The sequence below is a fragment of the Hyaena hyaena genome, unplaced genomic scaffold, assembly GCF_003009895.1.
Source record: "Hyaena hyaena isolate Hyena2069 unplaced genomic scaffold, ASM300989v1 scaffold_151, whole genome shotgun sequence".
NCBI classification, from domain to species: domain Eukaryota; kingdom Metazoa; phylum Chordata; class Mammalia; order Carnivora; family Hyaenidae; genus Hyaena; species Hyaena hyaena.
In genome coordinates this window covers 3,194,376-3,210,381 of record NW_024080783.1, presented here as the reverse complement: position 1 = coordinate 3,210,381, position 16,006 = coordinate 3,194,376, and the positions used below count along the sequence as shown (strand labels likewise).

General features: G+C 38.3%; 2 protein-coding genes across 2 annotated transcripts; both read right to left on the bottom strand.

The window, feature by feature from the left end:
- Window positions 1-497: 497 nt before the first annotated feature.
- LOC120236300 (olfactory receptor 1L3-like) lies at window positions 498-1,451 on the bottom strand (the record flags this gene model as incomplete). Its single annotated transcript, XM_039239034.1, has 1 exon — window positions 498-1,451. A coding segment is annotated over exon 1 (954 nt), but the record flags the coding sequence as incomplete, so codon positions are not given.
- Window positions 1,452-11,126: 9,675 nt separating this feature from the next.
- LOC120236288 (olfactory receptor 1B1) lies at window positions 11,127-12,080 on the bottom strand. The gene has a single exon (XM_039239007.1). It carries the CDS (start codon window positions 12,078-12,080, stop codon window positions 11,127-11,129), a length of 954 nt encoding a protein of 317 aa, XP_039094938.1.
- Window positions 12,081-16,006: the final 3,926 nt, after the last annotated feature.

Here is a 16,006-nt window from a genome sequence, read left to right as displayed (position 1 = left end):
CTTGAATGCTGACAAAAACTGAGGACTGATGGATGTGGGGGGAGGGGGTGGGCATGGAGGAGGGCACTCGTGGGAATGAGCACTGGGTGTTTTGTGGAAACTAATTTGACAATAAACTATTTGTAAAAAAATAAAATAAAATATTTGTTACAAAAAATGATCAAAGTTCTGCATGCCTTACTATGTGTAATAATTTGGTTTAGTAACCCCCTATGCCCTATATTAGATCTGAAATATGAGAGGTTCAGATATTTAGATCTAAAAACACTGTTCAGTTCCAATACAATGAGATTCTAGGTCAGTCAATGGTGACCAGAACTATTTATTCATGAACTCACTTCTTCCCAAATCCAAACAAGAGGGAGCTAACAAGGAAGATTATTCCACAGGAATGTGAATGATACCAGTTATTAGGAATGTACTCATATATTTGAGGTATTTTCAAGTTAGATCTTCACTCCTTGTGCTCAGGAAATGTTCTGCCATCCCCCATTTACCTGGGAACCAGGTTGGAAGTTTCCTGAGATGCAGAGTTTCTTGAAAAGCCTTCGCAGAGCTCCCTTAACCTCCTGGTTCCTCAGGCTGTAGATCAGTGGGTTTAGCATAGGAGTAACTACTGTGTAAAAGATGGCGACTTGGCGATCCTGCTCCAAGTCATAGTTGGAAGATGGCCGGAGATACATGCGGATCACAGAGCCATACAGGAGCAGCACAACCAGAATGTGGGAGCTACATGTGGACAGGGCTTTGCGCAGGGCAGCAACTGAGTGCATGTGGGCTATGGCAACACCAATGCGGGCATAGGAACCTAAAATGAAGAAGAAGGGGCTGACCACCACAGCTACACCCTCAGTAAATATTAGCATTTCATTGACCACTGGTCGGGTGCAGGAGAGTTTTAGCAAGGGTGTGATGTCACAGAAGAAGTGAGTGAGCTGGTTGCCACAAAAGGTTAAGCGGGTGACCAACACACTATAAAGCAGACTGTTGAGGCTGACGACCACCCAGGAGGTCAAGGTTATACGTAGACAGAGGCGACGGCTGATGATGGCAGAGTATCTTAATGGGTCACAGATGGCAACACAACGGTCATAGGCCATGGCGGCCAGCAAGTGGCCTTCCATGCTTCCCACAGCCATAAAAAAGAAGAGCTGGATTATGCAGCAATTAAAGGAGATGATTCTATTGACAGACAGTGTGTGCACCAGCATCTGGGGAACAGTGATGGTTGTCAGAAACATGTCAATAAAGGAAAGCTGACTGAGCAGAAAATACATTGGAGTCTGAAGCTTGGGGTCTGAGAGGGCAACAATTACTAATAGGCTGTTACCCATAAGTGACACCAGGTACATGGCAAGGACAATCCCAAAAATAACTGGCTGCATCTCTGTCCAGCTGGATAGGCCCAATAAGAAAAATTCAGTTACTTCTGTCTTGTTCCTAATGGCCATAACACATGATCTATATCACCTTTTACAAAGAGCAAGTGTTAGTATCAAATAATGCTGAAATCTACTCAGAGATAGCTTTTAGGAAACATCGTTTCTTGTACAGATGCCCCTGGTTTCCAAAAGAGTTTTTTTCTTTCACTTTTTTCCCTTGTCATTATCTTTCTATCCATCCACTGGAGTACCCTCCCATTATTTAGTTTATTCCAGGTTCATTTATTGACCATTTTATAATCTCTCAATGTGACATATATTAAGATATGTCAATGTGATATATATTAAGGTCATCAGGATAAATCACATATGGTTCCTGCATTTACAAAATTCCCTGTATAACAAATAAGGGATCACTAAACACAAAATCTCTTTGGTGTTTGCTCTGCACTAAACAGCATACTAAATATCATACATTTAATTGTCACAACAATTCCATATAGTACAAGCTACTTTTATATTACAGATAAGAAGACTAAAGCAAAGAAACTACTTTGTTGAAGGTCTTATAGGATTTAAGAAACAAAACCTAGATTCAACCCTGTATAGTTTTATTAGACATAAGCACCACATTTTGCTGATTGTCAGAGTTGGAAAGAAAAGGAAACTATGTCAAGGCCCCAGGCAGATGTCCAAGTCTCTACATCTCCGATGGGCACTGGAGTGAAGACCTGGTCCTAACTTTGTATGTCCAGAAGCTATTGTTCTTTTGGTAGGGGAGGTCTTCTTCCATTAAGTCAATTGAACTTACCTGGGATGAGAGTAGAAATGATTAACATCATCATTTCTTTTATTAATGATTAATTTTCAATAAATAATGTAAACTGCCAATGGATGGGAGTGTTTCCTTTCAGTTCAGGTTTTCCCTATAGGAAGATGTACATGGTACACTAAAGAGGTAACATTTTGAGACTACTATATGGATAAGGGTATTTTGATGATACTATATTTCATCATGAATGTGAGAAAAATTGTTTTAAAATAGTAAGATATAAAAGAACATACAATAAAAAGCATAAGTCTCTGACCCTAATTTTGCTCCATGTTTAGTTTTATCTCTTCTAAGGTTCATACCTTTATGCCTTTAAATAAAATACTACTTGCTTATGCATCTATGTACCAGTTTTATCAATTTGTCTCTTGGCTTTCTACCATGCAAGGTGGTTTATCTTGTTTAAATAAACCTCCATTCTTCTTGCTTCCTTTCCCCAATTTTTTGATGATTATGTTAGTTCTTAAATTCATTGCTTTTCTGCTTTCAAGCATTATACTTAAATCTTTATTTTTTATTCCATCACTGAAGACTCCTCTTCTCTTCTTCATCCCTGCACTCTCCAAACATTTGGAAAGCTATACCTTGATCTGTATATTGTCAAAATTGAAAACATATAAATTATGAGTTGGACCCACAGTTAGCTCCTCCAGGTAAAATCTATAAATTAGTAGACAACATTTACACTAGTATAACTACATAAATCATTTTCACTGCAGAGCCAAATGATGAGCTGCAGTTGCATTTATTCTTTGATGAGTTCAGTGTTCCATGCCACTAAAGGAGAGTATTCCAAATATTCAGAGAAAGAATCAAAATGTTTCACTTGTTGGGATGAGCACTGGGTGTTATATGGAAACCAACTTGACAATAAACTATTTAAGAAAAAAAAATAAATAAAATATTAATTGTTAAAAAAAAAAAAGAACCATTTCTCTTAGTGATTTTCTTTCCTCTAAAGACTATGGAGGGGCACCTAGGTGGCCCAGTTGGTTGAGCATCCAACATCAGCTCAGGTCATGATCTCACGGTTTCTGAGTTCAAGTCCCATATCAGGCTCACTGCTGCCAGCCTGTCAGTGCAGAGACCACTTTGGATCCTCTTGCCCCTTCTTTCTGCCCCTCCCCCACTTGTGCTCCCTGAAAAATAAATAAATATTAAGGGGAAAAAAGATCATGGAACAAGAGCTTACATGATAACAAGAATTTAAATTTTCCAGTGTCTGTTAGTCTTTATATCTTCCTGTATCTTTCTCTATGTCTGTGGATATAGATCAAGCGATACCCTCTTGTGATCCTACTACCCATTCAAGGCAGTGGTGACACAGAGGCATCAACATGAAGATATAAATGAAGGTGAAAAAAGAGATGGGAAGCAAGAGGGATGGGATAAGTCCCTTCATGGGGAAAGGGTGAAAGAAAATGATCTTCAAGAAGGAAAACGTGTCAGAGGTATAGATTTATCCATTATGAAGAGAATGTAATAACATAGAGTCCATATTCTTCCAATAAAAGCAAAATTTTGTATTTTTTAACTAATTATATGCAAAAGGAGTAATAAGCAGTGGTAGTACTCTTGTTGGTTGACTACTTCAAGACTCATTTCTGTATATTTTCTATTTCCCCAAATCTCAACATCAGTCTTGTCAGAGCTCTGTAGGTCCTGTTTAGAAAATTTGAGGGATTGAGGATGCTGATGCTTTGGAGGAGTCCATTTAGGAAAAGTATGAAGACATACTCATATACAGATTTGAACATCTCAAGACAGTAAACTAAAATCAGCAAGAGAGAAAAAGGAAGAATCCTTGGAATGAATCAGAAAAGCATCTCAGGTTTACCCATTCTCACCTGGTATTTCAGTGACATCTAAAGTCATGAAGAAAGAACAGTGTCAAACTACAGTGTCAAGCCTGAATCCTCCTTATTCTTGTCTTTCTTCTTTGATGGAAGAACCAAGAGATATTAGGTAATTCACTGTTTTATTAATATCTGGTATATATTTAGGAATCTGGTCTATTAAATGCCTTCTTGGTCTAAATTCTATTTCTAGTCTATTCCCCTGTGTTGGTTAATCACAAAGTTTGAATCTGAGATGTATAAATAAGAATTTCCTTTGCTTTGTCTCAAAACTGTATCTTCCAAATTCTCACAAAATAAATTAAGTCCTCTGTCACATATTTCTTGCACCTGGTAACTGTGGAATGTCTTTCCATACCTCCCTGACTGCATGACTATATTCTCCATCTAAGCCTTCATATTTTCACTCAAAATCCTTTTTTTTTTTCGTGTTACAACTGACAATTCTCCCATTGCATTGCTTTCCCTGACTATAATATTTGTTTCTGATTTTATTCTTTGATCTTCTTAGTACCAATATCACACCATTTTCTAAAAGAGGTTATGATTTATTATTTCCTCTTTCCTTTCTATTTGCCATTAGGACGGAATATAACCTTAATCTCACCTTTTCTCTGTATATACCACCATACACTCAAGATAGAAATGGGGGGTAGAGATGTGCTCCCTCTTCGCCACAATCTTACAAAATTAAGGATTCTCTTTTCATCATTTTCCATAAAAGCCTTTTTATATAGTAGCTCATTCCAATGAAGTGTCACTTATACACACTCACCCTGGACTCTACCAACCCCAGGAGCCTATGTGTTCATATGAAATATTAATTATAATGGGCTGAGCCCATCTACCTTCCAATATCAGCTGGGACTGGAGAGTCTGATTCTTCTGCTTCCTTACACCTAGATCTCATCATAAAACTTCTGAAAAAACAATTGTGTCTATAGGGAAGGCCTACTCTTTGGGGGACACCACAGCTTTCCTTGCATAATATCAACAGTTGAGCAAGAAAAAAACCCCAGAGGAAATTGATTCCCATTTCATCATTTCAAGAAGCCAGCTTTCCTAATCTATTCTTTCCTTAATTGAGTGTTATTAAACCAAACATTGTAACTCAGCTGAATTAGCTGCAAGGCATAAGGAAGGCTTTATGAAATACCAGGGGGATGACTCTGACCACTGCTGTTTCCATTCTGCTCTCCAATAACTTTTGCATTTCCTGCCCTCGCTCAACTGCATCCTTTGCTGAATTTCATCTGCCCATTTTGCTTATCTATGTTAGAATTATAATCCTCAGAATACCTGATTTGAACAAGTCTTTGAGTATAAGAGAGGCAGTAAGTGGAGCACCACATCGAAAAAATCTGAGATTATATGCAAATTAGAGATATTCTTGGTCTCACTATAAAATAATGAGCATAGCTTATTGATATAGATTACATATCGTGGAAATGACCATGAAATGGATACAACCAGTATTTTCCGTGATTAACCTACAAAAGTAGCTCAGTCACAAACTAGAAAACCAAATTATTAGCTGATGAATATAATCAAAATTCAGTGCAAGCAGAAAGATACTTTAAATGTTATCAATTTCCTCAAAAAATATAATACATTTACTTTTGTTTGCAGAGGATCTATTTGACTTTATAATGGCCCTTCTAACTTTGGGAAAGTGATTTCTTCCCCCAGACAATACAGGCTGATGGCATTGTCAAATGGCTGTGATTCATCTCTACCAGTCTCATTCTGAGCAGACAGTTCTGGATTTTTAGACTGTTCTTTCCTCCCAACACCTGATTTCCCACCCCATCCATACATGTACACCTCTTTTTTAATTACTGGTTTAATAAATAGATCTAGACATTGAATAGCAACAGCTGCTAATTTCACCAAAAAAGTGACATAAGTAGACATTACATCTCCCATACCACCCATTAAGTAGTCTCTCTTTGCTGAAAGCCAAACATGAATCTGATAAACCTTCTACATCCAACTTCCAACTTATGGAAAATATACAGTCCAGATGAACACGTTAAACTACAATTTAGTGATTAACTCACACAAAACCAGACTGCAGGGAATTCTATGAGAAAATTACTTGATGTCTTCTATACATATAAATTGCTAGAGATAGAGAAGAGGGGAAAAAGAGGAAGAAAGAAAGGAGGTAAAGGGAGAAAGAAAAAAGAAAGAGACTGAAAAGACAAAATAACAAATTACAATATGTAAAACTTACTTGGGTCTTAATTTTAAAAACTATAAAAGTATTTTATTATATTTATAAAAACAATTAGAAATTTCAATACTGGCTAGGCATTTCAGAATATTGAAAGAATTATTTGCATTTCAGATATGATAATAACATTGAGATTGTGTGTGTGTGTGTGTGTGTGTGTGTGTGTGTGTGTATAAGTCCTTATCCTGGGGCGCCTGAGTGACTCAGTAGTTAAGCAACCAACTCTTGATTTCATCTCAGGTAATGATCTTATGGTTCGTAAGTTTGAGCCCCACATTGAGTTCTGTGCTGACACCACGGAACCTTCATGGGACTCGGTCTCCCTTTCTCTCTGCTCCTCCCCGACTTGCTCTCTATCTCTCTCTTAAAATAAATAAAAATAAACTTTTAAAAAGTTCGTAACCTTTAGAAATTAGTATTGAAATATATACGGATGAAATGATATCAGATCTGGGATTTGTTTCAAAGTTAATTGGGTAGAAGCAGAAAAGATGCAACATTAGCAATGACTTGACAATAAAGTTAGGTAATGTATAATATTCTGTTACAGTTATTTGTGTCAGAAATATTTCTTCATTAAAAATACCAGAAGAAATGTGCAGAAGATATGAACAGGCACTTCTCCAAAGAGGACATCCAGATGGCCAACAGACACATGAAACGATGCTCAGCATCCCTTCTTATCAGGGAAATACAAATCAAAACCACACTGAGATACACCTCATGCCAGTCAGAGTGGCTAAAATGAGCAAATCAGAGGATTGTAGATGCTGGCGAGGATGTGGAGAAACGGGCACCCTCCTACGCTGTTGGTGGGAATGTAAACTGGTGCAGCCCCTCTGGAAAACAGTGTGGAGATTTCTCAAAAAATTAACAATAGAACTGCCCTATGGCCCAGGAATAGCACTGTTAGGAATTTACCCAAGGCGGGGCGCCTGGGTGGGTTAGTTGGTTAAGCGTCCGACTTTCGCTTAGGTTATGATCTCGCGGTTCGTGGGTTCGAGCCCCACGTCGGGCTCTGTGCTGACTGCCAGCTCAGAGCCTGGAGCCTGTTTCAGAGTCTGCGTCTCCCTCTCTCTCTGATCCTCCCCTGCTCACGCTGTCTCTTTCTCTCTCTCCTAGAAATAAATAAAACATTAAAAAAATTTTTAAAAAAAAGGAATTTACCCAAGGGATACAGGAGTGCTGATGCATAGGGGCACATGTACCCCAATGTTCATAGCAGCACTCTCAACAACAGCCAAAACATGGAAAGAGCCTAAGTGTCCATCAACGGACGAATGGATCAAGAAGACGTGGTTTATGTATACAGTGGAATACTACATGGCAATGAGAAAGAATGAAATCTGGCCATGTGTAGCAACATGGATGGAACCTGAGGGTGTTATGCTGAGCGAAATAAGTCAGGCAGAGAAGGACAGATACCATATGTTTGCACATATAGGAGGATTAGGAGGAACTTAACGGAGGACCACGGGGGAGAAGAAGGGGAAAAATAGTGGGGGAGAGGGAGGGAGGCAAACCATGAGAGACTCTTGAATGCTGAGAACAAACTGAGGGCTGATGTGGGTAGGGGAGAGGGGAAGGGGGTGATGGGCATAGAGGAGGGCAGTTGTTGGGATGAGCACTGGGTATTATATGGAAACCAACTTGACAATAAACTCTTTAAGAAAAATAAATAAATAAATGTTTAAAAAAGAATACTCAGGGGGGAAAGAATAATCTCCTTAACAAATGGTGTTGGAGAAACTGGATGATCACATATGCAGAAATGAAATTGAACCCCCATCTTATACCATAACAAAAATTAGCTTGAAATGGACTAAAGACAGAAACATAAGGCCTGGCAATGTAAAATTTCTAGAAGAAAACGGGGAAGAATTTCCTTCACATTGTTCTAGGCAATGATATCTGGATATGATACCAAAAGCACAAACAACAAAAGCATACTCAAGTGGGACTACATCAAACTAAAAAACTTCTGCACAGCAAAAGAGACAATGAAAAGGCCACCTAGGGAACAGGAGAAAATATTTGCAAACCATATATCTGATGAGGGGTTAATGTCCAAAATATATAAGGAACACATATAAATCAACAGCAAAAATAAAACTCACAAATAACCCAATTAAGAAAGTTGCAAGGGATTTTTAATAGACATTTCTTCAAAAAAGACAATCAAACAGCCGACAGGTATACGAAAAAGTACTCTAGTAATTAGCAGTGAAATGCAAATCAAAACTATGATGAAATATTACCTCACAACTGTTACACAATAGCTGTCATCAAAAAGACAAGTGAAGAAAAGGGAACCCTTGAGCACTGATCCTGAAAATGTAGATTGGTGCAGCCACTAGAAAACAGTATGGAGGTTCCTCAAAAAATTAAAACTGTAACCACCATATGAACCAGAAACACGACCTCTGAGTATACATGCAAAAGAAATGAAAGATGGATATCAAAAAAATATTTGCAGCATTATTCACAATAGCAAAGACAATGGAACAACCTAAGTGTCTTCCAGACAAGTTTTTATTAAATTCCAGGTGGTTAACATACAGTGTAATATTAGTTTCAACTGTAGATTTTAGTGATTCATCACTTGCATACAATACCCAGTGCTCATCACAAGTGTCCTCCTTCATACCCACCACCTATTTAACCCATCTCCCTGACACCTCCCCTCCATTTGTTTGTTCTGTATTGTTAAGAGTCTGTTTCCTGGCTTGCCTCTCTTTTGCCCCCTATGTTCATATGTTTTGTTTCTTAAATTCCACATATGAGTGAAATCTAACTGACTTATTTCTCCTAGCATAATACCTTCTAGCTCCATCCATGTCGTTGCAAATGGCAAGATTTCATTCTGTTTTATGGCTGAGTAATATTCCATTTATATACAATTGAATATTATTCAACCATGAGAAAGAAGGAAATTCTACCATTTGTGACCACATGAATGGATCTTGAAGGTATTAGGCTAAGTGAGATAAGTCAGACAGAGAAAGACAAATACTGTATGATCTCACTTTTTATGTAGAACCTAAAATAACTGAATTTATAAAAACAGAGTAAAATGGTAGTCCAGAGACTGAGGAGTAGGGGAGTTGGGGAGATGTCATTTAAGGGTACAGACCTGCAACAAGTAGATAAGTAAGTCCTGGAGATCTAATGCACAGCATAGTGATTATAGGCAACAATACTGTATTACAAACTTCAAAGTTGCTAAGAGACAAGATCGTCATTTTTCCTATACAAGAAGAAATAATTACATGGCATGACAGATGTGCTAGCTAACACTTGGCTGGGTGCCACAGTTCCCCCTTATCTGTGGTTTCATTTTCTGCAGTTTCAGTTAATTGCAGTCAACTGTAGTCCAAAAGCAGATGATCCTCCTTCTGATGTACTGTCAGAAGGTCAGTAGCTGCCTAATGCTTTATCACATTGTCTGTGTCAGTGATCTCACTGCATCTCATCACATAAGCATTTTATTATCTTGCACCATTGCAAGAAGAGTGAGCACCATATAATAAAAGACTCTGAGAGAGAACACATTCACATAACTTCTATTACAGTGTATTGTTATAATTGTTCCATTTTATTATTGATTTTGTTAATTTCTTATCTTGCCTAATTTGTAAATTAAACTTTATCATATTATGTATCTATAGGGAAAAGCATAGCATATGTAGGATTCAGTACTATCTGCTGTTTCATGCATCCACTGGGGATTTTGGACAATATCCCCTGAGGTTAAGGGGGGGAACTATTGTAATAATATTACAATACAAAAATGTATCAAACCAACAATTTATATACCTTAAACTTACAGTGTTATATTTCAATTATATTTTAAAAAGTAGTCGATGGTACTCTAATAGCATTGTGTGGTGACAGATGGTCTCTACACTTTTGGTGAGCACAGCATAACATACGGACTTATCAAACTACCGTGTTGTACACCTAAAACTAATGTAACATTGTGTCTCAACTATATTTCAATAAAAAAAGGACTCAAAATATTTTTAATTATCACTCTAAATCTCATAGGAGCTAATAAAATAGAAGTGAAGTCTACCTCCCAACAAGCTAAGCACAGCCATTTTGTTTTCTTTGTTGTTGAAATAGTTTGCAGTTCTTTGTTTTATGCAGCAAACTATTAAAATTTACATTTTCTCTCTGTCTTACTTTAAAACTTAAAAAAATTAATTTAAAATATAAAAATAGAAATCATACACATTAGAATAAGATGTTCATACCACAGCAGGCCCATGGAAACTGAGGCTAAGGTATGGAATAGCAGAATCATGGCCCCCATTTCACACTGGATTCTAGGCATATATTTGCTCACTGAATGGAATAGGTGTAAAATTGCCACCCCTATCTACTTAAATTGTTCCCTTTCCCTAACTTCCTGATACACACCGGCACACTTCCCACAAGCAAGCACACCAAGTTAAACATGGTCATAAATAACTTCACTGTCTCTGCTTTAGTTCAGATTTCACAGTAATATTATCATATTTCTTCAAAACTATGGGATTAAATATCTTAGGCCTAGTGACTCATTTATATCCACTTTGATAACTGAAGATAAGTGTTCTGAGGAAGGGGTTCCTGCGGTATACTGAGGAGGAAGCCCTGAGCACATGTGGCATGAATGTAGAATGTTCACCGCTGTCAAAGCACCATATTAACAAGAGCTGAATCTGGAGTTCCATAGGTTGTCCAGGCCATCTTTCCCTCATCTTTCCAAAACCAGTCATGCTCAAATCTCCCCACTTCTTTCCTCAACTAACCAAAATAGCTCTTAGGCAGGCTAATCAGGAGTCCACTTTCCCCCATCCAAGCAGCCTGTGAAGTGCACTCTTGACATCCTTGTTGCGGAGGCTGTACACAAAAGGGTTGGCCAAAGGTGTAATGGCAGTGTACATCACAGAAGCCACCATGTCCTGTTCCTGAGAGTTCTGGGAAGGAGGCTGGAAGTAGACCCAAATAATGGTGCCATAGAGGAAGCCAACCATGGTGAGGTGGGATCCACACGTGGAAACCGCACGATGGCGACCAGCAGCTGAAGGCAAACGTAGGATGGTGGCTCCAATGCGAACATAGGAGAGGACAATGAGGGCACAGGGACCCAGCATGAGGAAGCCACCCTCCAAGAATATGGCCAGCTCATTGGAATGTATGTCAGAGCAAGAAGCTCGCAGAAGTGGTCGGTGATCACAAAAGAAGTGGGGAAGGTTAACGTTGCCCTTGGCATCCCCAGTCCAGTATAGAGGCAAGAGAAGTCCCACGTGCAGCATGGTGTGCACTATGGACACCATCCAGCTCAAGGCCAGTAAGCGGGCACAGAGTCGGCGATTCATCACTGAATGGTAATGCAGGGGGTCACAGATGGCCACATAGCGATCCACAGCCATGACAGAAATAACAAGTGTATCCGTAACTCCAAACGCGTAGAAGAAAAAGAACTGGGCCAAGCAGCGGGCAGCAGGAATGGCTGGGTAACTAGAGACCAGATGGGCCAGCAACTGGGGCAGGGTGACTGTGGACAGCCCCATGTCTATCACGGAGAGACCACGGAGTAGATAATACATAGGTGAGTGGAGCCTGGAGTCCCTGGAGATTAGCAGCACTAGAGTCACGTTCCCCATTATGGTGGCCAGGTAAATAGCCAGGAACAGGAGGAAAAGGAGACTTGGGGAGGTTCTAGCTCTCGAGAATCCAAGAAGCAAGAAGACTGGAGAATGTGAAGCATTAGGGGTGCAGCCCATGATAAATGAAAACGAGCTTGCCTGAAAGAGAGTTTGTATCAAACAGCAAGTCATAGGTGGTAGGCTGAGGATCATAATAGTTCTAGTTGATTTATGTATGTTATTCAAGCTCCTTAAAGACCTAAATTCAACTGACCACCATGGCCCTTCTACTAGGTCTATGACTTTACTCCCTTAATTTATTATAGCGTTTTCTCCCTTATTTATTCCTTTTCATCTACTCTAGTGGCTCCTTTTCTATAATCCAACAACCCTGATAAAGCCCCTCAGTTATAAATCCTTCATTCAGTATTGTCTTTTCATTCTACTATTGCTCCTCTCCTTCCAAAGGCAAATTTGTTGACAAAATTCCTATATTCACTGGTTCTAACTCCTCATCTTCAATTCACACCTCATCCCACTGCAATCCTCATGATCTCTTCTCTCTGATGCTATAAAGAAATAATATATCATTTAATATGTAACATATAAAAATGGTTTATTATCAGTAGTTGGTTTTTATAGTGAAATTGCTTCAGGTTGTCATGAAATAACTTATATATACTCTTTATTCCATTTTGTTGGTTAATGGCATCACCATTATCATCCATCTGGTTACCTAAAACTGGGGTCAATCTCTCCCTCATCTCCTCATATTCAATCACTGCTTGACTTCTACATTTTTTCTCATATCCATCCTTTGCCCTTAATGCACTCACACTATTTAAGCTTCAGCATCTCTGACCAATGCTAATTTCATAACTAATGACAAGTTTCTCTCCTTATTTCCCTTGATATATCTTCCATAATGGTTTGAGAAGAAAAGTTTCAACATGTGATTCCCTATTTAAAGAGTCAGAGCCTTCAGAATAGAATCCAAATAGCTTGATCTGGCTTGTAAAGAACTTTCATTGTCAATAACTAAACTATCTTACCAAGTTCATGCTGAGTCACCTACCCAGTTTGTTTGTTTTTTTATTCTCAATGTAGTTAACATACAGTGCAGTCTTTGCTTTAGGAGTAGAACCCAGTGATTCATCACTTATTTATATCACCCAGTGCTCATCCCAACAAGTGCCCTCCTTAATGCCCATCACCCATTTACCCCACCCCCAGCTATCAACAATAGCAAAATTATGGAAAGAGCCCAAATGTCCATCAACTGATGAATGGATAAAGAAGATGTGGTATATATACACAATGAAATACTACTTGGTAATCAAAAAGAATGACACCTTGACATTTGCAACAACGTGGATGGAACTGGAGGGTATTATGCTAGTGAAATAAGTCAGTCAGAGAAAGACAGGTATCATATGATTTCATTCATATGTGAAATTTGAGAAACCTACCCAGTATTTTTAAAACTAGACAGTTCTCTCCCAGTTTGCTGAACATGGTAAGCTGTAACATTTCTGTAGATCTTGATATTTTATTTTGAAAGCTTCAGGATCCTGAAATATAAGGTACTAAGCACTTCCCACTCAACACAGGTAGAAATTTTGAAAAAATATAATTCTCTCTTTAAACTTATAACTAAGTTTTCAAGAATGTAAAGGAAATACAATGGCTGATAATCAAGTAGGTATATGAAAAACTAATATCTAAATTGTCCATGACGGTGTAGGTGGTTCTGGTAACAGGTATAGTATCTGGGAGGGGTATAGTGTCAGTCTTGGTTGTCCAGAGGCTCAAGTAACAACTCCCATGTGGAACTGGAGGTGAGAGTATAGGCCTGTGTGAGCCAAAAGATAGACAACATCACATTAATTCTGGACATTCAAAAAGTTAAGCTTTCAAAGAAAGAATATATACAAACATGCAAATGTATATATACCAGTGGCTACAGGACACCCAAAGAAAACTCTTCTCTCTCAGCCTGTACTACATGGAGAGGGATTGTCTCCCATGAGAATGCAGGTATGGGTCTGCACAGCACATGGAATGGGTAAGCTGATTTACAGAACACATATGATCCCACACCCTTCAAACTGACAAGCTAACATAAAAATCATTCCCAGACTGCTACTTACAGAAGCAAACACAAAACTTCTCCTCAAAGACTTGCAGATCCCAGACTGTGCAGGAATCCCACCGGTAAAAACCGACCAAAAAGATGAGTTCACAATTCAGAATTACTAAAACAAGACTTATTTATTATGAAGACAATCAGCAATCAATAAATAATAGATTTGTCTCCTTCTAAACATTATAAAATTAACTAATCTTTCAGGTTTTATAAATTATGTTTAAAATTCTTTGTGTCTCTTCTCCAAAGAGGACATCCAGATGGCAAACAGACATGAAACGATGCTCATCATCCCTCCTCATCAGGGAAATACAAATCAAAACCACACTGAGATACCACCTCACGCCAGTCAGAGTGGCTAAAATGAGCAAATCAGAGAACTCTAGATGGTGGCGAGGATGTGGAGAAACGAGCACCTTCTACACTGTTGGTGGGAATGTAAACTGGTGCAGCCCCTCTGGAAAACAGTGTGGAGATTCCTCAAAAAACTTAACAATAGAACTTCCCTATGGCCCAGCAATAGCTAGGGATTTACCCAAGGGATACAGGAGTGCTGATGCATAGGGGCACATGGACTCCAATGTTCATAGCAGCACTCTCAACAACAGCCAAAACATGGAAAGAGCCTAAGTGTCCATCAACGGACAAATGGATCAAGAAGATGTGGTTTATCTATACAATGGAATACTACATGGCAATGAGAAAGAATGAAATATGGCCATTTGTAACAATGTGGATGGAACTTGGGGGTGTTATGCTGAGCAAAAGAAGTCAGGCAGAGAATGACAAATACCATATGTTTGCACATATAGGTGGATTAGGATGAACTTAACGGAGCACCATGAGGGAGGAGAAGGGGAAAAATAGTTGGGGAGAGGGCGGGAGGCAAACCATCAGAGACTCTTGAATGCTGAGAACAAACTAAGAGCTGATGGGAGTGGGGGAGAGGGGAAGGGGGGTGATGAACATGGAGGAGGACACTTGTGGGGATGAGCATTGGGTGTTATATGGAAACCAACTTGACAATAAACTATTAAAAAAATAAAATTCTTTGTGTCTAAAGGAGGGAATAAAGACTATAAGTAAAATGGTATAAAAATAAAATACAACAGATTCAGCAAAGACTCAAAATGAATTACTAAAAAATACAAATAATCACATTCAAAGTAAAAAGTCAATGGGTGGCTTGGACAGTGACTAAAGAAAGGGGCTATTTCTGAGGGAAAAAACCCAGAAAACAGTAAAAAGTGACTAAGATGTGGGGAAAGGAGTCAAGACTTTTGGAAGAAAAAATAAGATCCGCTAAGATCCCAAGTAAGTTCAAGAAAAAAAAAGGATAAGAAAATATAAGAAAGGCAATATTGAAGAAACAGACTAGGAATTTTCCAGATTTAATTAAAGAAATGAAGCCTCAGACTGAAGAATCACCAAAACCTTCCTAACAAAATAAAAAATTTTAAAATCCACTGATAGACACTTGTTAGGGAAATTGCTAAACAGCAAATACAAAGATAAAATATTTTTCCTTACTGTTTATTTTTTCCAAGTTTTTATTTAAATTCCAGTTAGTTAACATACAGTATAATATTAGTTTCAACTGTAAGATTTAGTAATTCATCACTTACATACAAAGATAAAATATTAAAAGCAACCAAAGAGAAAGAAAAGATTATCCTCAAAGGAAAGATAATTAGACTTTCTGGTAAAAGATTTCTCAGCAACAATAGACTCTAGAAAGCCTCAAACATCCTTATCCTAACAGATTCTGTAAATGCAGATTCTCTAACTCTTCTCCATGCACTGGCAGGAGTTGCACATAGTTCCTTGTTCAAATTTTAAGGACTTAAATAATACTTTGAGTTACGTTTTTGTTTCCAAATATGTTTTCTGAAATTATCTTTTCATTATTGAGCTCTAA